This window comes from Pipistrellus hanaki (genome assembly GCF_964339955.1).
Source record: "Pipistrellus hanaki genome assembly, chromosome: 2".
NCBI classification, from domain to species: Eukaryota; Metazoa; Chordata; class Mammalia; order Chiroptera; family Vespertilionidae; genus Pipistrellus; species Pipistrellus hanaki.
The window spans coordinates 183528986-183554275 of NC_140504.1; the positions used below are offsets into that span (position 1 = coordinate 183528986).

The following is a 25290-nucleotide window of genomic DNA, read 5'->3' on the forward strand; positions in this document are numbered from 1 at the left end:
ACCCTTCCACTCTTTCTAAAAATCAATGGAAAAACATCCTCCGGTGAGGATTAACAACAACAACAAAACAGCTTTGAACTGACATGGATCATACATGGTGAGACTGTTTTCCTTTGACTTCAATAAAAAAGTAAACATAGCTATTCAAAGTCACAAATGACAACAGAAGAAAGCATTGAGAACAAAGAGTCAAAAGTCAACAATTTCACTGGCAAAACTCATTAGCAAATATTATAGCAGAACTAGTTTAGCTGCATTTTGGGGTCTTCACCAAACCAATTTTGGCCAAACTCTTGGAGTAAACACAGTCTAATTTTTATACTACAGAAAATGCCAATATGGTGTTGGGGTTTTCCAATACACAAATCCAACATCCTGACAGCCTCCCCTCCCTAAACTCTCAGGGAGAGCTAGGGGCTCCAAATCCAAATCCCTTTCAGTTTGCACCCAAAACCATACCAGTATTTTCTATGTGACATGAAAAAATTGGGAAGCACTGGCTTCAACTAAACATTTCAAATTGCAAAAAAAAAAAAAAAAAAAGAGTATCTTGAATGAATGATTGGACATCCAACCTGAATAGAAGGTAGGAAAATCTAGGTAAAATTCCTTTCGAATTTGTTTTTCTTAGGATATTTTCGCTTTTCGAAAGTGAAATACTAAACAATCAAGTCCATGGGAGTCCTCTGAAAGTCACAGAAAGTTGAGCTAAAATTGAACACACATTTCTAATTTGGAAAGTGGGCATCTTCAAATGGATGAAAGCACAAAGGACTTCACAATATTAAGGAAACTATTTCAAAAAGCTTGAAAAATTAGAATTATCCAAGTATATTGTACTGTGCCTCAGATAAGCAGAGAAAAGCTCTCAATCTCAAGTGCCAACTATAATGCTCATTACAAATCAGCAGTTATTAATTTTATCATACCCTTGATTTAGTAGCCTGGACTGTGTAGACTAGGATGAATACGTCATTTAAAGGCAAAACACTATCCAACAGTATTAAAACCCATTTTCAGAACCCTTTCTTATTACAGAAGCTTTACACATTTAACTCCCAACACTGGGACATATGTGCTAAAAATCTTTAAGGCAGAGAAGCCCAAAACCTTTGAAAATAAACAAGATTAATCCATTACCATTACAACTATATTGTTCACAAAGACCCAAACCCACTGGAATTTCTTATTCTTGGACCTGCATCCATGTGGATGGAATCCTGTCTAAGTAAGCTGTATTTCAGATTAAACCTTTATATCCTTGATATGGGCTCTTCCAGGTTTCTACAGGGAAAGCACAGTGACTGGTGTTTAAGAAGAACTCACAATCAAATATTTGTTGAATGACTTAGCAGTGGCTCTGCCTTCTCTGGGAAGTGTCCAGAAATAACTCATTATAAATTCTGGCCCACCTTGCTCTGCAGAGGTCATTATTATCTAGCCCTGGGTACAAAAGCAAACCTGAATTATTTCACCTCAACAAATTTTCTTAGAATAGTTGATGTCTCATTTCTTCAAACTCCTTACACTCCAAATCTTGCATAAAACATACCAGACTCAAATAATACTAATAAATGGTACTAAGAGTGATGCTCAACAGGATCTCACGTTTATTGAGAAGTGATTAATGGTAAAAAGAAAGGCAATGCCCTTTCCTCATTGGATGAACAAGAAACTGAAGAAACATTCACTACACATTTTACAATATTTTTCTCTTCCAAAATGCATTTCTGTAAACAAGTTTTTACCACTGTTTTTAGCTGTGAAATAAAATTAATCCTGACTCAATCAGTATAATGTACAAGAACAGAACATTTCTTAGGAATCCTAGTACTTTACTTTGAGTAACAAAGGGTCAGAGAAAATGAACCACCCTTAAGACACAACCTTGGGTAACACTGTTAAATTCTCCAACACAAAAATTCTTCATAAAAATGTTCTTCCAGTTCGGAAGGGAAAAACCAAATTCCCCCTTTTTGGGGTGGAGGCAGGCCCATACCTTCAAAACTCAGGTGTTCTCCAAGTGCAAATGTCAAAACGGGGGGAGGAAAGGGTTTAAAAATTAGAGAAAACTGTATGCACTTACGGACTTTAAAATCCGAAAACATAATAAAAAGACAAAGGAAAAAAAAAGCAGAATGCTCTGAAATCACAACCAAAACCAAAATAAAAGGGACGTTTTTCACCTAAGCTACCTAGAGGGATTTTTTTAGTTTTTTTCTTTTTCTTTTTTTTTCCACTTTCCAGTTAAGTCCTATGTCTTTTGTGAAATTCCAATACTTAAACTGCAATTCTGCAATCGTCTCTGAAGTCAATGAAATTAAGAAAAAAAGTCCTAATTTTCTTGAAGGTCATTTTTTTTCCTCTTTAGGGATATGCAGATGAAACCGTTGCTGTGGTCTGTGCAGAACTGCCTTATTTTCCACGGCCTTGACGTTCCTAGAGGTTAAAAAAAAATTTTTGAAATGGTTAGTTTTGATATGCTTAAGAATTAAATTTCACAGAATAACTCAAAAGAAATTTAGTTATTTGTGTTAGGTTGAATATATCCCCACCAATAAAAGCGGACATTTGTTAATTCTGACCCAAGAATATTTTTTCCCATTGATTTAGAGTGGAAGGGGGAGAGAGAGGGATGGAAAGAGAGAGACACATTGATTGGTTGCCTCCTGCAACCCAGGTACATGACAGGCAATCGGTATGCTGGATCACTGAACCACACCAGCCAGAGCAAGAAAAACCAACTTCTACTTCTTATTTTTTAAACCAAAGTAGTAACATTCAAGCATTCCAATTAATACAAACTTTTATTTCACTATAAAATTTCTTACATGATGCCCCAGCCAGTTTGGCTTAGTGAATACAGCATCGGCATCCAAACTGAAGGGTCCCGGGTTCAATTCCGGTCAGGGGCATGTACCTTGGTTGCGGGCACATCCCCAGTAGGGAGTGTGCAAGAGGCAGCTGATTGATGATTCTCATCGATGTTTCTAACTCTATCCCTCTCTCTTCATCTCTGTAAAAAATCAATAAAATATTTATTTTTTAAAAAGTGTCCCTTTTGCCGAAACCGATTTAGCTCAGTGGATAGAGCGTCGGTCTGCGGACTGAAAGGTCCCGGGTTCGATTCCGATCAGAGGCATGTACCTTGGTTGTGGGCACATCCCCAGTAAGGGGTGTGCAGGAAGCAGCTGATCAATGATTCTCTCTCATCGACATTTCTAGCTCTCTATTCCTCTTCCTTCCTCTCTGTGAAAAATCAATAAAAAAAAAAGTGTCCCTTTTCATGTGCTACCAAATCCACAACTACCGATGCTCAATTTTGCCTTAAACGTAATATAAACTACTCCCGAATCTTGACACCATGATACCAAGGCAACTATAAACTGTGCCCTAATGTAAACCTGTATATTGTTTATTTTAAATTATGCAAATTACATACAAATGTATTAGCTGCATTAATCTCTTGCCCAAATACCAAGTAAGCATCACATTGGTACAAGTAAGCAGGCTGACTAAATTGCTCTCAAACCCTGTATATACTATGTACTTTCCTATACATAGGTACCTTTCACTCAAAGGAAGCACTTTAACACTTCTCTTTGACATATCCAAATTGCCACCATCACTGTTCTTGTACTTTTTTTTTTTAATTGATTTTTTATAGAGAGGAAGGGAGAGAGATAGAGAGCTAGAAACGTCGATGAGAGAGAAACATCGACCAGTTGCCTCTTACACACCCCCTACAGGGGATGTGCCCGCAACCAAGGTACATGCCCTTGACCGGAATCGAACCTGGGACCTATCAGTCCGCAGACCGATGCTCTACCACTGAGCCAAACCGGTTTCGGCTGTTCTTGTACTTTTGGCCACTATTTTTTTATTGATTTCAAAGGGGAAGGGGGGGGGGGGGGGAGGGAGGGAGAGAGGGAGGGAGGGAGGAAGGGAGGAAGGGAGAGACACCAACATCAAAGATGAGAGAGTATTACTGATGGTCTGCCTCCGGCAGGCTGAGGATTGAGCACGCAACCTGAGCATGTGCACCCTGACAGGGAATTAAAACTATGACCTACTGGTTCCTAGGTCAATGCTCAACCACCGAGACACGCCCCTAGCTTGGCCCACCATTAAGTAAGGGTGCTTGAACTCAGGTGCTGTGATACCACAACAGCTGATCTTTTCTTTAACTTTTAAATTAACTTTCAATATTATTTTATACTAGAGGCCCAGTGAACAAGGGGGGTAGGGGTGTCCCTCAGCCCAGCCTGTGCACTCTTGCAATCCAGGACCTCTTGGGGGATGTCAGACTACCGTTTTAGGCCTGATCCCAGCCTGGCCTGTAGGGATTGGGCCTAAACCAGCAATTGGACATCACCTGAGGTATGTAGCAGCATACCAAAGGGCAAGTGGCCTGTGAGGAGCCAGAACTGGGGCTGGGCACCATGCTGCTCACACCCAGCCCACTGCACCTGCTGCCGCCATTAGGTAGTGCTGCCACGGAGTCAGAAGAGGCTCCCGCCAATGCAGACGCATTCAGCCAGCCGTGAGCCCAGCTTCTGGCTGAGCAGAGCTCCTGCTGTGGGAGTGCACTGACCACCAGTGCCTTGAGCGTCTGCCCCGTCACCATAGCGACTGATCAACCAGTTGTTCTAGTCATCTGGTCGTTTTGTTGTAATAGTCACTAAGGCTTTTATATAGAGAGATTAGTTTCGTATGTACAACATATTGGTTACATAATTATATACTTTGTTCCCCCGATATTTCCAGTATCCATTTGGCTCCATATATAATTATACACTGTATTTTATATCCCCTGTGGCTATTCTGTAACTACCAATTTGTACTTAACCCCTTTACATTTTACACCCAGTCCCCCAACACCCCACCCCTCTCACAATCATCAGTCTGTTCTCTGTGGCTGATTGTTTCAATTTTGTTTTTATTTTATTTTTAGAACCCACATATAAGGAAAATCATATGGTATCTGCCTTTCTCTGACTTATTTCATTTAGCATAATAACCTCTAAGTCCATCCAGGCTGCAACAGTACTTAAGTGGCTAACATGTGTGTATTGGGGTATTAGCATACAAGCATGGATAGGCTGGACAAAGGGATGATTCATATGTCTTCCAGGATGGAGTGAGGCAGCATGAGATTTCATCACACCACTCAGAACAGTGGCATGCAATTTGAAACTTATGAATTTTTATTTCTGGAATTTTCCATTTGACATTTTTGGACTGTAGCTAACTGCAGCTAACTGAAACCGTGGAAAGTAAAATCACAGACAAGTGGGGACTACTATATAGTTCTGATATATGCCCACATAAAAATAAGCTTATCTATTTAGAGATAATAAAAATAAAATCCATCTTCTCAGAAATTATAAAAGATACTTAAGCATTTATACCATACTACCTTGAAAAGTAAACTTTAGCTCCAATTAAAACACTATAGCTCAGAGGGTGCACACAGGAAGCAGCCAATTGGTGGCTCTCTGTCATTATTGGTGCTCCATCCCTCTCTCCCTCTGAAATCAATAAAAATATTTTTTTTAATTTTAAATAAAAAAAATACTAAGCCGAAACTGGTTAGGCTCAGTGGTAGAGCGTCGGTCTGCGGACTGAAAGGTCCCAGGTTCGATTCCGGTCAAGGGCATGTACATTGGTTGCGGGCACATCCCCGGTAAGGGGTGTGCAGGAGGCGGCTGGTTTCTCTCTCATCAACGTTTCTGGCTCTCTATCTTTCTCCCTTCCTCTCTGTAAAAATCAATAAAATATTATATATATATATATATTTTTTAAATACTAAGGCTGAGAAGCTTACTTGCTCAAATCAGTGACAGTGGCAGATATGGTCTTCTTCTAGAGCCACTACTATACATATGATAGGTGTGGTACCTAAGCATTTTTTCTTTCTAAAAATTTGATTTAGAGAAGGGGAGACGTCGATTTGCTGTTCCATGCATTCATTTGTTGCTTCTTGTATGTGCCCAGACCAGGAATCAAATCCACAGCCTTGTCACATCCAGACGACACTCTAACCAACTGAGATACTGAGTCAGGGCCTACCTAAACATTTTTTAAAGGCCCATCAACGTAATATACTTAATAGAATCCATTGCCACACCTAAAAAAAAAAAAAACTGGCTACTTTTAAAAATCTTAGCCAGTTTGGCTCAGTGGATAGAGTGTCGTCGGCCTGAGGACTAAAGAGTCTTGGGTTCAATTCTGGTCAAGGGCACGTGCCTGGGTTGCGGGCTTGATCCCCAGTGGGGGGGCATGCAGGAGGCAGCCAATGGATGATTCTCTCTCATCATTGATGTTTCTCTCTCTCTCCCTCTTCCTTCCTCTATGAAATCCATAAGCATATATATATATATATTTAAAAATCTTAGTTTGGACAACTTTAGTTGTCCCCTAACCACTAACCTGCTGCTCATCCCATATTCCTTATTCCTCAATTCCCTACCTGTAAAATGAAACTTAATATTATCTAACTCTAAAAAATTAATGTTCCCACAAAAAGGAAGACACAATAAAAGGAAAACTAAATGTAAAACTTAAAACATTAAACCCTTGCTCGGCCAGTGTGGTACAGTGGTTGAGCATCAACTTATGAAACAGTAGGTTGCTGGTTTGATTCACAGTCAGGGCATGTGCCTGGGTTGCAGGCTCAATCCCCAGTAGGGGGCATGCAAGAGGCAGCCGATCAATGACACTCATCATTTATGTTTCTATCTCTCCTTTCATCTCTGAAGTCAATAAAAATATATGTAATGCAAACACTAAAGCCTCTTAGAAGTAGCCATAATGCCGTTAAAGATATTATAACATGAAGCTACATGTGTAGGATATTAAACTAAAGATACTGCCGCATTTTTTTTTTTTTGTTTTTTTGGTTTTTTTTAATTTCAGAGAGGAAGGTAGAGGAAGTGAGAAACATTGATGAAAATTAATTGCTACCTCCCACACACCCCTACAATGGGGATTGAGCCCACAACCTGGGCATGTGCCCTTGACTGGAATTGAACCTGGGACCCTTCAATCCTCAAGCCAATGATCTATCCACTGAGCCAAACCAGCAAGGGCGACAGTCACCTTTGAATGGACAAAAAGTATAGGCAATTCACCAGAGGCTCATAATACTGACAGTTAAGGGAAAGTAAGGGAGGATGGGGGTAAGGGGAAGAGATCAACCAAAGGACTTGTGTGCATACATATGGGCCTAGCCAGTGGCCATGGACGGGGAGGGGGGGGGCGCATATCTAGGGAGGGGTTTGAGATGGGAATGGGGGAATAAGGACAATTACGTGAGACCATAATCAATTTAATTAATTAATTAATTAATAAAAAATACTGACAGTTGATGAAAAGCCACTCAAAAGATCCTTTCAGCTTTAAAGTACTGAAAGGTATAGCCGGGGTTATCAGACACATGTGAATTCTAAATTGTTTCTCAAGATGAAGTCTTGAGACTAGCTAGGGCAGGACAATAGTACGAAGAAAACTTTAGAAATCAAACTTGCAAGAAAATAAAGGACTGAGCAGTAGAGGTTACACAAAACTTCACTGAGATACATAATCCTGGAGTACTCAAACTTGAAATACAAAAGAATCACCTACAGAACTGATAGAATTCAGATTCCAAGGCCTCCGCTCCAAAGAGACTCATTCAATAGCCTAGGGAAGACAAGAACCTGCAATGTAAGGGTTCCCAGATAGTAACTTACACAAACTGAGTAACTTCTCTTCAGTCAATTCTAATCATGTAAGAAATACCTAGGGAGCTTACTAACTAAAATTTCTAGATTAAGTTTGGGGGCAGAGACTAGTTATCAGTATTTTTATAAACATTTTCCAGATGACTCAAAGTTTATTTTAAATCATCAACTTTTTTTTTTTTTTTTTTAAGCGCCCCACCCTGCTCCCCTCCCTGTCACACTGCAGGCTGATGGACTACAAGTAAAGTAACGTGTCATAAAAGACTGAATTACCCAAGAACTTGTCTGGGTTCTACTTCTAGCCCTACCATTAAAGTAATCTTGCAGTTTGTGTACAAAATGAGAGTAGGCTAGACTAAATCCTTCCCATTCAACTTTTGTTTAATATATATATATTTTTATTGACTTCAGAGAGAGGGGAAGAGAAACATCAATGATGAGAGAGAATAATTGATTAGCTGCCTCCTGCACCTCCCACACTGGAAATCGAACAAGTACGGTATGTGCTCTGATTGGGTTTCAAACCATGACTTCTTAGTTCATAGGTCGATGCTCAACCACTGAGCCATGCTGGCCAACACCACTCACTTTTATAACATTATCCAGAACCATTTGTTTCTCCTTATTTCCGCTGCCTTAACAGCAACTTTTACTAGGTTAGGTAGAGTAGATACAATTCACTCCATTTTGATGCTCATGATGAGGAATGCTTAAACCCAAGTGCTCCATTAATTATGCTCTTCTGATACATCCACAAAGAGGTGACTGGCTACTGGCATCAGTAGGTAACAGAACATTAATTGTCTTAAATAGTAAATGTAAAGATGGAGCAAGGTACAAGAACAAAAAAGACTTCTGGATCAAAACAAATTCCAGCTCTTCTATATCCTGTGTGTCTTAAAAATGTAATTTCTTTTTTAATAACTTTCCTTTATATTATATTCTTTTTACAATAACCCTAACCTGCTGCTCATCCCATATTCCTTATTCCTCAACTCCCTACCAGTAAAATGAAGATAATCTTAACTATTCTAGAGAATTATGATAAGGGATTAAAGGTATGAAAATTGCCTAACATACAGATGTCCAAAGCAATGGCTAAATATGGGTAAATACCTGAATAAGGGGGAAAGGCAGAATAAAACACTCTACACAATATGATAACTGTATAAACCACTTGTGTAGGTAAAGAAGAGAAAGAAAAATGCCAAAATGAGAAAAATTATGACTGATTTATTTTTCTACACTTTTTGTTCTTTGGTTATACAGTGGAACCTCAAACTTAATTTGTTCCGAAAAGCTGTTCAAGAAATGATCTGTTCAAAAACTAAATCATTTTACCCCATTATACATAATGTAAATTGAGCCTTCGCTGGTTTTGCTCTGTGGATAGTATAGTGTCAGCCAGTAGACTGAAGGGTCCCAGGGTTCAGTTCCAATCAAGGGCACATGCCCAGGTTATATAGGCTCGATCCTCAGTAGGGGGCATGCAGGAGGCAGCCAATATTGATATTTCTCTCTCCCCCTCTGCCTTCCTCTCTGAAATCAATAAAATATATTTATATTTTATAAAAAATAATATAAGTTGAATTAATTCATTCCAGATCTCCAAAAGATTTCCTGTTTTAACCTGTCTTATATAAAGTGCATATCTAGTATCTATAATATCTCTAATAATAAAGCATAATATGCTAATTAGACCGAACAGCTGAAAGACCTTCCGGACAAAGCCGCCGGGGCAGGGGCAGGGCCAAGCAGGCATGCAGAATGGTTAGGGCAATGAGGCAGACAAGCTGAGTGGTTCGGGGCAATCAGGCAGGTAGGCAGAAACAATTATAGGCGATCAGGCAGGCAGGCAAGCAGGAGAGTAGTTAGGAGCCAGTGGTCCCAGATTACTAGAGGGATGTCCAACTACCGGTTTAGGCTCCATCCCTAAATCGGTAGTCGGACATCACCTGAGAGGTCCTCAGATTGTGAGAAGGTGCAGGCCGAGCTGAGGGATCCCCCTCCCCTGCCCCTGTGCACAAATTTCATGCACCAGGCCTCTAGTAATCTAGTAAAAAAAAAAAAAAAAAAAAAAAAATTTCTTAAATTTATCAAAATCACTTTCAGCACTCATTCCAGGGGTGTCTTTCACGTCAGAACACAGCATCTTTGTTTGTTCATATATCACTGCCTCCAAAATGGCTGTCACTGGCTAACTGCTTTTCATTAATTCAAATCAACAGTTTTTCTACCTTTTCAATTGCCTGTGTTCATTGTTTCTTTCACACCCTTAGCAACATTAGCACTCTTGATAGCCTCTTTATGTCTTAAAATTATGCTAATCATGATTTCACCAACAGCAAAAGCATTCTCTCCTTTGTTGCCTGAGAGATGCTTTTTTTCATGCTAAGATATCAGCATGAAGGGGTCATCAGGTCAAAAGAGGAAGTTTGGTTCCATAGCAGAGACATTTTTTCTGTGAACAACTTGGTCAGAAACAGAATTGTTCTAGATGGGAGATGTTTGAGAGTTGACTGTATTTTACTATGAAAAACAAATGCAAAGACAAAAATTTAGAAATATAAAATTTGCAGAGCACAAGTTTTTTTACATGTAAAAACACTTTTAAAAGTCCTATATGCTATCCACACAGATTACCAAAAAAGTTCATATGAACCCAAAAGCTTACATAAGTCTACCTTTCCTAAATGGCTTCATGGTTACACAAGAGATATGGCCAAATGTTTAACTGACATATGTAAAAGAATACTAAGAACCACTACATACTGCAATGGCAGTAAGTGCAAATGAGTTAGAAGAGTAACTACCTGCCTCTTCCCTTTCCCCTCCATATCCAATAGTCCAAACTTGAGGGTTAGCCATTTTCTTCCTTCATCTTTCCATTATCTTTTCCTATCCATCCTTCCAGACACAATTTAAGCCCAGTCTTCCATAAAAATGTCTTGATTCCACCCTAATTGGTCTTGCGATTCTTTTCCTCCGCACTTGGGTCTCATAAAGTAAAACTACCACTTTAATATACTGTCCTGTACTGTTTCATTTATGATATCATCTCATAACTTAGTATCTTCTCCTGATGACTAACTGGACTAAAATTAGTTCAATGAGGAACTGTTTATTCAGGAAGGGATGAAAACCATTAGGGTATTATTTATTGAGCTAATTGTTTTAACCAGAAGAATTTGGTCCACAGGAAATGGCAGCAGCATGCTACAGACATGACACACTGAAGTTCAATATGCAATAATATTGTCTCCATCACTTTAAGTCTAAACAATCAATAAAAATCAAGTCCTGGTTTGTATATAGCATTTGCCAATTTCTATGGTGTAAACAAAATACTGATTTCAAATATCAATGTGGTATCACTGAATGTGGGGTTGAGGAAAGATGTATAATAGCAGGGGGGTTTTTGGTGTTTTTTAAAAATATTTTTATTGATTTTTATGGAGGAAAGGAGGAGAGACATAGAAACATCAATGATGAGGGACAATCACTGATCAGCTAGCTGCCTCCTGCACACCCCACACTGGGGAGTAAGCTGGCAACCCAGGCATGTGCCCTGACAGAGAATCGAATTCGTGACCTCCTGGTTCATAGGTTGATGCTCAACTATTGAACCACGCCCACCGGGCTACAATACCAGTTTTATATATTGATGCAATAGAGGTAAATTACCCTAAAAGTAATGAATTTCAATATTTATTATAGTTTAATGGTAATAATTACACTTTACGTTTCTATAGTTTAATGGTAATTTATATTACAAATAATAATTTATATTGTAATTTAATATAAAACCTTTTAGCACAATGTATTTAATTTTAAGTTTACGTAATTTCTTTCATAATAACTGTGTTTAACAACCAGCTTGATAAAATTCTTAAAAGCTAAACAGTTGGCCCACAATTAGCCAACTCCAACACATCATTGGACTTCCACTGAAATAAATACCAACACAACCACATATTAGCTATGAGACCCTGTATAAATAACTCTGAGTCTGGTTCCCCATCTGAAATATGAGAATGATATATTAGATGTGATAGCTAAACTTTTATGCTCACTATGCTCCAAGCACTTATATGTGCCAAACACTGTGATATCCTGAGTGATTACTCATTCTATTTGTCATGGTTCAAATGTTATTTCCTCTATGAAGCCTTTCTTAATTTTTCCAAATTTATCACTGTTCTCCAGAAAACCACAACAGTTCTTCATTCCTCTATTACAGTTCTTTTAAAAATATATGTTTTATTGATTTTTTTACAGAGAGGAAAGGAGAGAGATAAAAAGTTAGAAACATCAATGAGAATCATTGACCGTTGCCTCTTGCACACCTCCTACTGGGGATGTGTCCGCAACCAAGGTGCATGCCCTTGACTGGAATCAAACCTGGGACCTTTCAGTCCATAGGCTGATGCTCTATCCCAGGGGTCTTCAAACTGCGGCCCGCGGGAGGAGTCTGATCCAGCCCGCCAGGTTTTTTGGGCAGTGAGCGCAGCCGAGGTGTTACAGTAGGAATTAGTTCATATAGTCCGGCCCTCCAGCTCTCTGAGGGACCGTGATCTGGCCCCCACTTTAAAAAGTTTGAGGACCCCTGCTCTATCCACTGAGCCTAACTGGTTACAGTTCTTAACCCATATTTTATTCATTTCGTTGTCCTCCTAATAACGCTGTCTGACCCTAAGGCACGGGTGATACCTTGATTATCTAACTCGGCAATTAACAAAAACATTTATTGAAAGATGGATACAGCCTTAGCTGGTTTGGCTCAGTGGATAGAGTGTCGACCTGCAGACTGAGCAGACTGACGGGTCCCGGATTCAATTCCAGTCAAGGGCACAATCCCCAGTAGGGGGTGTGCAGGAGGCAGCCTGATTAGTGATTTTCTGTCATCATTGATGTTTCTATTTCTTTCTCTCTCTCCCTTCCTCTCTGAAATCAATAAAAATATATTTTTAAAAAAGAAAGATGGATACAAATAAAGGACATGGTTCAAAGAGATACAAATTCAGAATCACCTATTTTCTAGACCTCCTTTAAAAAGGCTGCAAGAAGGCATTTTATCAGCCAAAAAGCAAGGAAACTGATGAGTAATGCAAATAGAATTTCCTCAACCCTTCTGGTAGAAAAACAAGTAAATCCTGCAAGACCGAAGTATATATAAACAGCCTTAGAATTTTATAAAAGTTGTTTTGTCATTCCAATTTATTTTTTTAAATATATTTTATTGATATTTTAAAGATAGGGAGAAAGATAGAGAGCTAGCTAGAAACGTCGATGAGAGAACCGATGAGAGAGAAACATCGACCAGCTGCCTCTTGCACACCCTCTACTGGAGATGTGCCCGCAACCAACGTACATACCCTTGACCGGAATCGAACCTGGGACCTTTCAGTCCACAGACCGACGCTCTACCACTGAGCCAAACCGGCTTCGGCTGTCATTCCAATTTAAAAAGGATGTCCACCAACTAGTTTTGAAGAAGTAATTTAAAACAGCAGCAGAGCCCTGACCAATTTGGCTCAGTGGATAGAGTGTTGGTCTGCGGACTGAAAGGTCCCAGGTTCGATTCCGGTCAAGGGCATGTACCTGGCCTGCAGGCACATCCCCAGTAGGGGATGTGCAAGAGGCAGCTGGTCGATATTTCTCTCTCATCGACATTTCTAGCTCTCTATATCTCTCCCTTCCTCTCCGTAAAAAATCAATAAAATATTTTTTTTTTTAAAAAAGATCACATCACAGAGCTGCTTCATCCTGATTCAAATTAGACTTTATTCCTAATTCTTCTAAACTCTCAATACTTTTTCAAGCCAACTTTATACTTGACCTTAGATTTCTTCTGTATCAAATTAAGTGCATACACATTTCATTCAATTCCCTTCTATTAATCTAATCTTCAAACTTCCCTCCTGGGAAACACGCTCCACAAATGCCAATTAGACCTTTTTTGTTCAAGTTATATCTATACAGTGTCACAGATTTGGGCTGTTTATGAACCACTCTTCCCAAACACCTATTTTCTATACATCTTCAAGATCCAGCTGAGAGATCACTTCTTCCAGGATCTTTCTATGACCAGTCCACCACACCCCAGGCTGGGTTTGGCAATCTTCAAGCTTTCAAATTGGCACCCTGTGCATACCTTGAGAAAACACTTTCTGTTTTACACTGTTACTTGTGCCACTAAAGTAAGGCTCTCTCATAGTTACTAAACTCCTGGACTAGTACACAGTCAAGTTGTTCAAAAAATAAAAATAAAAGGCTTCTTCTCAATTCTTAAACAGCATAATAAGTTTTAAGTATATCCAAATACACTCCAAATCACATCTTTAGGTCTTCTACTTGGGAAATTTTAGAGGATTTTAAGAAATCCTTTTAATCTCACCTAATAGCAAACAATTTTTTAAATATACACCTTGAGCTGCTGTCACTATAACCACATCTTCTTTAGATCTGTCTTTCTCTCCAGTCTCCCATTAGCTTTCCAGTTATTAAAAGTTATTTACCAAAGTGCCTGATTGAGTATAATATTGGGCTAGAATTTAAGAAAATTATTCAATTCCTAGTCCCCTCTACTAACCACTATGAGATTTAAAAAAAAAAAAAAAAATTATCATTAATGCAGGACTATTCCAAATAATGCCAGACCATTCCAAAGTTGAGACAAAGGGAGTTATTAACGCACTGTTGTCTTCTTCTAATAGCTAACATTAATTCTCTCAAAAAAATTTTTCAGAATGAAAAAGGCCCATATGGCAATATATTAGCACAACCAAGATCTTCAAAAAGCATATACCCTTTGACCCAGTAATAACACTAAAGGATAGATGTGAATCAATATTTATATTAATGTTCACTGCAGTGAACATTTTATTTTAGATGGAACAAATTATTAAAAAGCTGATGTACTTAACAATTAAGAACTAATAAACTATAAGAGAATACTACGAAGTCCATCAAAAGTGATGTCACAGCTGAAACCGGTTTGGCTCAGTGGATAGAGCGTCGGCCTGCGGACTGAAAGGTCCCGGGTTCGATTCAGGTCAAGAGCATGTACCTTGGTTGCGGGCACATCCCCAGTAGGGGGTGTGCAAGAGGCAGCTGATCGATGATTCTCTCTCATCGATGTTCCTAACTCTCTATCCCTCTCTATTCCTGTGTGTGAAAAATCAATAAAAAAAAAAATTTAAAAAAAAAAGTGATGTCACAGAATATGTAACAATTAGGGAAAGGTTCTAAGCAAACACAGGTTACAAATTGTATCTATAGTATACAACAAAGCAGACCACATGTCAGAATTTTCAAGCCAGAGGGCTCTAATGCTGCAAGGTTCCATGATACTGAATTATATCATGTGACAGAAAGTCAGTAATAATGCTAGGCAAAAATGGCTATAATTTTGCTTCAGTGTGTTCTGCCAAGATACATGCCCAATCTCAAAACTTTGGAACAGCTATGACATCATTTTCAGGATGAAGGTTAAGTATTTTCCTACATACTAAATTACCATGCCCATTTGGCATGAAGATTTTTTGCAATCTTGTAAATAATACAAAGGCACACATACAAACACCAAACCTAAGAAGGCTATCTACTGCCCCAATGAGCTATGGGTCCCATTCTCATCAAACCTGTTTCGTCTTGGAAGCCTAGTAAAGACTAAAACAATAGTTTACAGTCACTTATGTAAGGATGGTAAAGAAAACAGTGGGCAACAGAGGAGTAAAGTAATACTTATAACAGACCTTCCTGAAAGCCCAATAAAGCTCTTACAGAAGGTAAACTAAAAAGTAATCTGACAAATATAATCAAAGCTTTATATTTTTTTCCTGGTGGTTTGTTCCCCAACCTGAGAACAATTAAAATACGCCAAGGCCTTTATGGAATGGTTTTTAAGAAAGATCCATTAGTTAACTTCATAAAGACCCTAAATATGATCATATTCACTATTAAAACATAAGACTGGTCAATTTCAAAATATGAATCTTACGCCTACTTATGAAGTTCAATTATCATGCACTGAACCACTCAAGTGAACTTAATACACATACATACTTGATTAAAAGTTTACATAAATTTACAGTCCTCTTGCTTCTTCATTTTTTAAACCAGTTTCTCCATGGTTCTAACACATAATACCAGTTTATCTTAGTATCTACAGTTCTAAAGTTATTCCTGTATCTGCTTTCCTGCTTTTAATCACAAGATGCTTGCAGATGAAAGAAACTGATAGATATTATGTATGTTCCAAATGGTTAAACCAAGCACCTGGACACCCCTTCACATGTTAAAAATCTGTCATGCCACTACATGGTGCCAAAAGGTCACCCTTGTATCTCTAGAAACAGGTTATCTGTGAAGACATCTTTAGAGCCTTTCAGATGTCTGGCAAAAATAACCACTTTTCTACAAGATTATTGAAGATTTTAAGTTAAACTGTTAAACTTTGGGGAAAATAAGAGTTTAAAAGACTAAAAAGGATAAAGTTTCTGACAGCCAACTTTTTGTTAATCTGGCTCTATATCCCCAAGATGAGTGTATCTCCATTTATTTGTCTGTACAAGTTAGAATATAAAATGGCAACCATTATACTTTAGTTGAACTACTACGCACTCTGATCCTATGTTAAGGGGGTGAAAAATCTACCAAAGAGCCCTCCTCCCACTGTTCAAATGAGCAAGTTTTTATAGAGGCATAACAAATGCCTCGGTTTCTACTTCAAATATATAAGATACCTATGAATTCATAACAAATTTAAGGAAAATATATTTACGTAACTTGTTAGGTTTTGTTTTTATTTTTAATTAAATTTATTGGGGTAACTTTGGTTAATAAAATTATATAGGTTTCAGGTGTACAATACATCTTCTGTGTATATTGTGTATTCACCACTCAAGTCAAGTCTCCTATCACCACATATTCTTACAACGTCTTCTACCTCCTCCCATTCCCACCCCTGGGGCTTTTTTATTTTGCATTTAAGGATAACTACTCAGGATTCTCTTAATCATTCATTTACAGATTTTTTTTTTAAATTCCTCCTTGCTCATAATCTTTCTACCTACTTCCTACGTATTATGTATGTCTAAATCCTATATAATATATGACACACCCCATCAGTGTTTTATCCTTCTTTTATGGTCCTGAAGTTTACATTCACTCAGTACACAAGGACCAAGTAGCATTACCAACCCTTTAGTTTGTATCTATTCTCCATCACTCTAAGATTCCCACTTGTTACAAAGGAAATAAGAGAAAGCAATTCTTTAGAAATACAACAAAATGCTAGGAGCGAAAAGGTCAGAGCCTTTTGTGATTATCCACGTTTTATGAAATAAACATTTCACTTTTCCAATGGAAAAAAAAGGTTTTGAAAAAAACTAGGCAGAACACCAAAGATAACAGCAAGAAAGTTAAGTTCTTAAAAACATCACTTAATGGCCTGGCCAGCATGGCTCAGTGGTTGAGCATCAACCTCTGAACCAAGAGGTCACAGAGTTCAATTCCAGGTACATGCCCAGGTTGCGAGCTCCATCCCTAGTGTGGAGTGTGCAGGTGGCAGACAATCAATGATTCTCTCTCATCATTCATGTTTCTATCTCTCTCTCCCTCTCCCTTCCTCTCTTAATAAAAAAAAAATATTATTTGAAACATCCACTTAACATTGCCAGTTGTCAGAAAGCAGGCTGAAAAATGATGGCAAAGCTTGGTGAGACACCAGCTCTTGGGGGGGGAAAAAACCACAGTATCCATTACGCCAAAAGTTTATTACTACAGAACTTGTAACTTTTTTTCTTTGCCTTATTACAGCCGCAATCTTTTCCAAATTTAATTTCCATAGTTTTATCACTTCAATCATTCCTTTGCATTTCTTTCAGGCTCATTCTTCACCTCTTTCTACATCGTATAAACTCATTTTCTATACACTGTTTTCCCTTAAGCACAGTTCTGTCCTCCATTAATATTCCCACATTCCTTTACACTAAGGTTCAAGTAGTTAAGACCCAATTATACTCCCATAAAGGACTAAACTGTTATATGACACTCGTGTTATTTTTCCAGAGCTTTTATTATTCAGTATAATACCTCTCCTGTTCTTTCTAGTTCCTTCTCCCCTTCCCTAAAAGTCTTAAGAATTGTAAGCGGATTACCTTTTTAACACTTTCTTCTTCCTCTTGGCGTTTCTCATAGTGTGAGAAGTCATCAAAAATGGAAGTGGTGTGCTTGTAGCCGGCTATGATTTTCAACACCTGCTTAGCCTTTTCCAGAGGCACTTCCTGAGTGTCCCTGGAGTTGGTCACTGGTTTATTCTCGTTGTTCTCTAGGCGAATGTGTCGCAGCTGGCTATTGGGAACGTCCTTCACAAAAATCCACCTGACATCAAAACGACCCTTCCATTTGTCCTGGGACCACACACCTGCACACGTGTTGTAGTCCACAGCAGATTTCATTTCCGCAACGCCACAGAAGTGTCCACTGCCGTTGACACTGAAAAGTAAGTAAACGGGGCCTTTCCCGTTCATGGAGCGATAAGCAGCATCCAGTCTCTTGTTACCATGCTCTGTGCTGCACCAGATATTATACTTAATGGAACGGTGGATATCGTCCTCAGAGTAGCTCTTAATGATGAAAACCCGGCCATGTTTCAGATTCCAGTCAAAATCCTTAGGGTTATAATTATTAATGGACCGTAGCTTCTCCAACACTGGGTGAGGTTCTGAAGGAGTAGATCCAGATCCAGCCTGAGACTGTCCTACTCCATTACCATCCACCCCATTATGACCAAACCCACTGCCACGGTTCCGAGGTGCTACCCAGCGGGTTGGCTGAGCTGCCTGTTGCTGGACGGAGAGCTGAGCAGGCTGTGGTGGAGGTGGGGGCAATGGCTGTGTCTGTTGCCCTACTGATGCTTGAGCCACTGGTGGGCTATTGTTAGCCTGTTGACCAACAGGCTGGGGAGACCCCTGGGCTGGCTGCTGACCTATATTCTGAACCAAAGCCTGTGAGGGGGCTTTTGCCACAGGACCCTTGTTATCCCAAGTTCCAATATCCATGTTATGCTTTATCGGGGGTGGTGGAAGACTTGACCCTGCGATGCCATTCTTTGCCTTCAACTTAGGTTGCTGTTTAGCAGGCTTGCTAGCAATATCAGCCCAAGATGCTGGTTTTGGAGGAGCAATGGTCGCTGGAGGCAAACTATTAGAAGCCACAATGTTACTAGTAATGGACCCACTACCAACAGCAGAGCCTACAACTTTTGGAACATTGCTTGCAACTTCTGTGCTACTCAGCTTCAGTGCTGCCATCCCTTGGTCTATAGTATTCATGCCAGGAGCTTTATTGAGGGTCTCACTGGCGAAAGCAGACTGTCCATCAATCATGGCTCCACCTAAGGAGCTAGGTGCATAAGCATAGTTGCTACTATATCCAGAGCTCTGAGTAGACTGTCCCTGAGAACTGCTATTTCCCCAAGCTGAGAAGTCAATACCACTGGGAAAGAAATTAAAACCATGCTGACCAAGAAACGGAGTGCTACCAAGGGCTCCTGGTTGTCCAAACATTGCATCTGGTAGGAAGTGAGGCTCTCCGTTGCTCAGTTGTCCATAAGAAGTTAGATAGGGCATGGCTGTGTCACCCCCAGTAGACCAAGCAGCTTCACCCAAAGAATAGGAGAAGCCAATGGAGGGACTGTAGTAACTGGGTAGGTAGGAATCTGACATGGCAGTATATGCATTATTCTGTGGAAGAAGAAGAAGAAAAACACAACTAAACTAAACACAAAAACAAACAATCAGGACATTTCCTTTCCCAAGTATTCATATAATTCAACTATTTCATCCACCACCATAAAAAAGGAGAGTGACCATTTCACATGGTCACATCTCAACTATTAAACTATTAAAACACCATCCTATAATAGGTAAAACAAGACAAAAAGAATTGAAAATTTAAAGTTCTCTCCCAAAAATCTGTGTAGCCATTCCTCAGCCATAAACCAAAAAACAAGATTCTGCAACTATATTTAAATAGCAATAGTGTCTGTGTGTCATGAAAACTTCTTAAATCTTATTAGTAAATATTTTAATGGTATGATTTTTGCATTCATAAATCCTGCACTTTATTCTGTTAAAATATTGGTGCATGAATTTATTTCCTTTTTTAAAATATATTTTTACTGATTTCAAATAAGAAGGGAGAGGGAGAGAAAGAAACATCAATGATGAGAGAATCATCCATCGGCTGCCTCTTTCACACTCCCTACTGGGGATCAAGCCCGCAATCTGCAACCTGGGCCAATGCCCTAACCAGGAATCAAACTGTGATCTGGTTACATAGGTCAATGCTCAACCACTGAGGCACACCAGCCAGGCTATTTTCAATTACCAAAGTATAATTGAATTTACTTATTCAAATTAATTAAATATATAAAGACATTTTGGTATGTGTCAAATAAGTTTGTGTTTAAAACACACACACACACACACACACGGTTGCCCTAGCCAGTTTGGCTCAGTGGGGCCTGCGGACTCAAGGGTCCCAGGTTCAATTCCGGTCAAGGGCATGTACCTTGGTTGTGGGCACATTCCCAGCGGAGGGTGTGCAAGAGGCGGCTGATTGATGTTTCTCTCTCATCGATGTTTCTAACTCTCTATCCCTCTCCCTTCCTCTCTGTAAAAAATCAATAAAATGTATTTTAAAAAACAAGGTTCACTACATCTAATTTACAGTAGTAGCCTCTTGGCAAACCATCTGGGAACATAAACAGATGTCACTATTTAATTATAACCTGGAAAGGAAATGTACAGTGGCTTCCAGAGAAAAAAACTAGAAAAATGTTGTTACCTGTTCTGCTTCTCTTATAAAATGAATTGCTATAATCTAAGATGCACACCGAATTTTTCCATTAAAAACAGAGAAGTATATCTCAGTCTGTGTGACACAGTGGTTGAGCATCAAACTATGAACCAGAAGGTCACTGTTTGATTCCCAATCAGGGACATGCCCAGTTGTGGGCACCATCCCCAGAAGGGGGTGTTGCAGGAGGTAGATGATCAATGACATTTCTCTCTCACCAATATTTCTCTCTCTCCCCCCTCTCCTCTCGCTCTGAAAATCAATTTTAAAAAACATAAATTATACAGGAGTATAATTCTAAAGATACCATACAGTCCATTACTTTTTAAAAAGGAATTATCCTAAAGAAGAAACAAAAATATAAACTTATATGCAACTAGTCTTCACATTGCAAAAACTTCAATCATTCTTGATTTTATTTTAGTTTGTGCTGAACCTATTTCCCCCCCCCCCTTTTTTTTTTTATAAATTCTATAGCTCACAGAATAGTCCCTTAAATGAGAGTATTTAAGCTAGAGATAATATGGAGTTTTATTCTTAAGAGATTTGTATAAATACCACTATCTTAAGCCTTAAGTTTATAATACCAAAAGTAAGACTACTACTCCCTAGCCACTAAAACACATCTCTTGAAGATTAAACATTTCCAGTCATGTGGTTTAATAAAATGTGCTTTTCTCTGCCAATTTAAATTTTCCCTAAAAAATAAAGTAAAAATCAAGCTGTATTTCCACACATAGACTTCTCTTAAAATTAAGTATTTCTCAAAGATAGTGTTAAAACTTTAGCAAATCCATATTGTATTAAAAATTCAGTCTATAGTGACTGGATTAAGCCTGAAGCATTACTCCAACAAAAATGATGAGAAATTGATAAAAAAAAGTTGATGAATTGCTTTTGAAAGTAAACTACAACGGACAGACTCTCAGATCTACTCAACCAAGATTTCTATTTTCTCACAACATATTTTTTGAGTTTATTTGTTATTGTTGACATTATGATTCTCCTCAAAATTTTTTAACATAAAGACATTTAAGCTTTAGGTTACTTGAGAAAGAAAAAAACAAATTCACTGTCACTGGTTATGCCATTATACAGCTAAATGCCTACAACTGAACTAGCAGGTTCTCACATGCCACTGAACTCAAAAATCTGAATTACACAATGTTTCACAAGAACTACCTAGAATTATATTTCCAAATGCTCCCACTCTCCCTGTTATAATTACGTAAGCAAACTACTTCAATAGCAAGAATCTATTAATAGTTCATTCCTCTACTTCCTTCCCTACTTTTCCTGATTAACTGGTTATCTTCTGCAAAAACTTTTTTCCAATCACTTGTTTAAGTAAGTTCTATATATTCAATGCAGAAAATTTTACATAAGGAATCTTTAAAGTTTTATGTAAGAATTAGGTCCAAATATGGACATACACTAATATGCCAAGTTATTCTAGACTATTACATCTATCACACAGCATCTGTTCAGAATTTATATAAATGTTCCATAAGCTTTTTCTTCTTTTAGGGTATTTTGGTTTATTAATCTGGAAGCTTTATTTGTCACAACTTTGTAACTATGTCTTTGGGACAAAAGTTATTTATAGAAAAGAGCTGCCACATTAAAGAAGTTTCTATATATACAGGTCATGAACCTGTATGCAACTAATCTTCACATTAGAAGATAGTTTAAATTACAAAAACCTCAATAATTTGTATCTTAATTTGTGCTACACAGTATTTTACCTTTTTTTTAAACTCCATTTTATAAATCCTATAGCTCCCTATATGAGAATCCAAACTTGTTCTCTATAAATATAGATACAGCTCAACTCGAAAAACTAGAACCTAACGGCAAAATAGTTCTAAGATCCCACTAACTAGTTAGCAGAGGAGAAAACCCAGTTCTGCAGCGTTGAATAAATTTCAGGTGACTAATACTTTTATTAGTTTTTCCCATCACATATAAATCCAATTTTCAGGGGGGGGAAGGGTTTGGGGTGAAAACTCAGAATGTTTAGCACTAAAAAGGATTAAGTTTTACATTGTATACTCTTGGTAAGGGGGAAGAATCGCTAACAGGTGTTACTGCTAGCACACTGTAAAGTGCATCAGAACTAGTCTCACAATACACTATGTTTGCTGACAAGAGACATGGAAATCCTAAGAATCGATAACATTTGTAACAACTTTTTATAACACAGTGACTAGTAGGAAGAAAGTCACCCCGAAAGTGAGACTCATCCACAGGGAAAAAGAAAGAATGCTAATATACACCCTTTGATCAGGCATGTAAATGGTTAATTACTCACGGGCCTTGCCTGAGGGCTCAAGTAAGGTTCAAAATCATCGTCATTTAATCCATCCTTTTGATGTACAGATCCATTTTGTACTAAAGGGAAAAAATTCAAATTAAGAACGTCTCAGTCATACCCGCTCCCAACCCAAAGTAACCAAATATATCCCAACCAGAGGAGGGGGGGAGGGAAAAAACCTTACTAAACAGAGCAATCACATTTGCGTTTCAAAAAGCTAAGGACGAGCATGAACGCTCAGCAGCATTTCGTCCATAAAAAACGTCTCCCCCCACCCAAAGCAAAGTGGATCCAAAAAGGTCATTTTATTGGCTCCTCTCGATCTCCCTGCCCTCCCGCCTCCCCCCACCCCCTCCACTCGGGTCACATGTGAGAGTTACTTCCCAGAGTGCGATCCACGAGGATGAAAAACAAAGGCCTTCTGAGACCTACAGGAAACGGAGGACCTGAGACATTTTTCAGAAACCGAGGCCACCCCCACCCTGGGTGAATAATTACTCCTTGTTCCGCCGAAAAAGCTGTTCGCCAGCTGCGAGAACACGCCGGGAGAAAAGGGTCCGAAACGCGGGAGTGCGAGGCACCTGCGAACCCGGGGGCTTCCTTCCGAGAGGCCCGGCCCCGGCCCCGGCCGCTTCCCCGAGACCCGCCCCCCAGGCCGCCCGGGCCCCCGCTCCGGCCGCCGGCGGGCCGGGCGCTCCTCACCTTTGTTTCCTTGACCTTTGGGTCTCTGCGGGCGAAGGGAACGTCGCCGAGCAGCAAGTTATCCGAGGGAGAAATGGAGGAGAGAAGACACGTTAGAGCCGGGCGGGGAGAGGGAGAAAGGCGCAGGCCGCGGGGTCGGCGTCGGGAATGGAGGTGGAGGGGAAGGGAGCCCGGAACACGGGCGGCGGGGAGAGCGCGGGGCCGGCGGGGCCGGCCGGGCCGCGGGGGGAGGAAAAAGCGGGGGACGCGCCCGCCGCAACGCGACGGGGCCCCGCCGGCCTCAAGGAAGGGGAAGGGAACGAGGAAGGAAAGCGAGGCCCGCTGAAGAGGAAGGCGGCGCCGAGGAGGGCCGGGAGGAGCGGGAAGAGCGGGCCGAGGGCGAGGCGCAGGGCGCGGCCGGCCCGAGAGGCCCGAAACCCGGCCCGCGAGAGGCGCCGCCTCAGCTCGGCCCGGCCGGGGGCGAAGGGCCCGGGCCTGGTCGGGCTTCCCTCTCTCGCCTCACACACAATGGCCGAGGCATGCGGGCCGGGCCTGTACCTGCTCCAGGAGGCTGCTGGCCGACATGGCTCTCGGATCCTCGCGGGCGGCGGCGGCGGCGGGCTCTCCTCAGAGCGGCGGCGGCGGCGGATGAGCCCCAGCGGCGGGAGCAAGCGGCGCGGCGGCGGCTTTTGTCCCTGACACTCTGGGCCTCGGCGGACGCAGCGGAGACACAGCGCGCGGCTCCGGCTCCGGCTCCGACTCGGCGACGCTCTAGCCCGGGAGCTCAACGCCCGTCTCTATGGCTTGACGCGCGCGCCCGCCCCAGGCAGCCGGAGGGAGAGCGCCGGGCGGCGGAGGCGGACGGCGAGCGCGGCGCGGCGCTGACTCTCACATTCACTCACCCACGCGGAAGGGGCCCGGCGCGAGGCGCCTCGGGAAGGACGAGGCGGGGCCGCAGCGCCCTCTGGCGGGCTGGAGGAGCGGAAGCGGCGCGCGCGCGCGGCCTTCCCGCCCCCACCGCCTCGGGGTTGGGGCCTAGGAGGGTGGGGACCGCAGGGTCGTACCACGAGGTTTTTAACTTAATACCTGGAGGGAGTCACTTTAGCTGGAGAAGCCCCACAAAAACCTGCCTCTCAGGGAGGACCCACCCCTGAAGCCTGAGAGACCGTAAAATAAACCTGCTTCCCAGCTGCAGATGGCACCCCACCCCCGCCTGGGAGGAAGCCCGAAGAGGGTCACAGAGCCCCCAAGGAAACTTCCTGGGGGCCCCGCCTCGGGAGGACTCCCCTCCTCGGGGGCCCGGCTAACGAAAGAAAACGTGCCCAGGAAACAAGAACAAAAACATCCACCGAAATTTGGTTCCCTGCAAGAGAGTCACCATTTGGCATTGCAGGGAAGAAAATCGACACTTTTTTTTTTTTTTTTAGAATCTACAATTTTTTTTAGGATAGTCACTGGCCCCCGTAATCCGAGGGCCTTTGTTTCCAATGAAGTCAAACCTCACACATCTGCACAAAATTTTTTATGACTTTCAACGAGTCCGGAGAATCTATTAGCTCTATTAAGTCTATGGGCTTCAAAAGGAAGTGTCCTGCCCTGGCCCGGGAGCGCCATTGGTTGGAGCGTCGTCCCGCTAAGCCTAAGCCCGGGCTGCTGCTGGTCCCTTTGGTGGGCAGGCACATGCAGGGGTCTGCTGGTGAGTGC

The 25290-nt window shown here is 40.8% G+C and overlaps 1 protein-coding gene across 1 annotated transcript; it reads right to left on the reverse strand.

Annotated features, from left to right (window-relative positions):
- Window positions 1-1587: 1587 nt before the first annotated feature.
- YTHDF2 (YTH N6-methyladenosine RNA binding protein F2) lies at window positions 1588-24515 on the reverse strand. Its single transcript, XM_084874966.1, has 5 exons — window positions 24145-24515; window positions 23608-23632; window positions 22903-22982; window positions 17888-19474; window positions 1588-2439 (listed from the first exon to the last, which is right to left on the reverse strand). The coding sequence occupies exons 1-5, from the start codon at window positions 24169-24171 to the stop codon at window positions 2416-2418; spliced, it is 1743 nt and encodes a 580-aa protein (XP_084731092.1). The 5' UTR covers window positions 24172-24515; the 3' UTR covers window positions 1588-2415.
- Window positions 24516-25290: the final 775 nt, after the last annotated feature.

What these genes read in the sequence shown, in the direction of transcription:
- YTHDF2 (XM_084874966.1), bottom strand. Translation starts at nt 24,171, where the DNA reads ATGTCGGCCAGCAGCCTCCTGGAGCAG. An exon ending in TGAGCCCTCAGGCAAGGCCC is followed by an intron (nt 19,475 to 22,902) that starts GTGAGTAATTAA and finishes CTTCTTCCACAG; the next exon opens with AATAATGCATATACTGCCAT. An exon ending in AAGAAGAAAGTGTTAAAAAG is followed by an intron (nt 2,440 to 17,887) that starts GTAATCCGCTTA and finishes TTTAACCTCTAG; the next exon opens with GAACGTCAAGGCCGTGGAAA.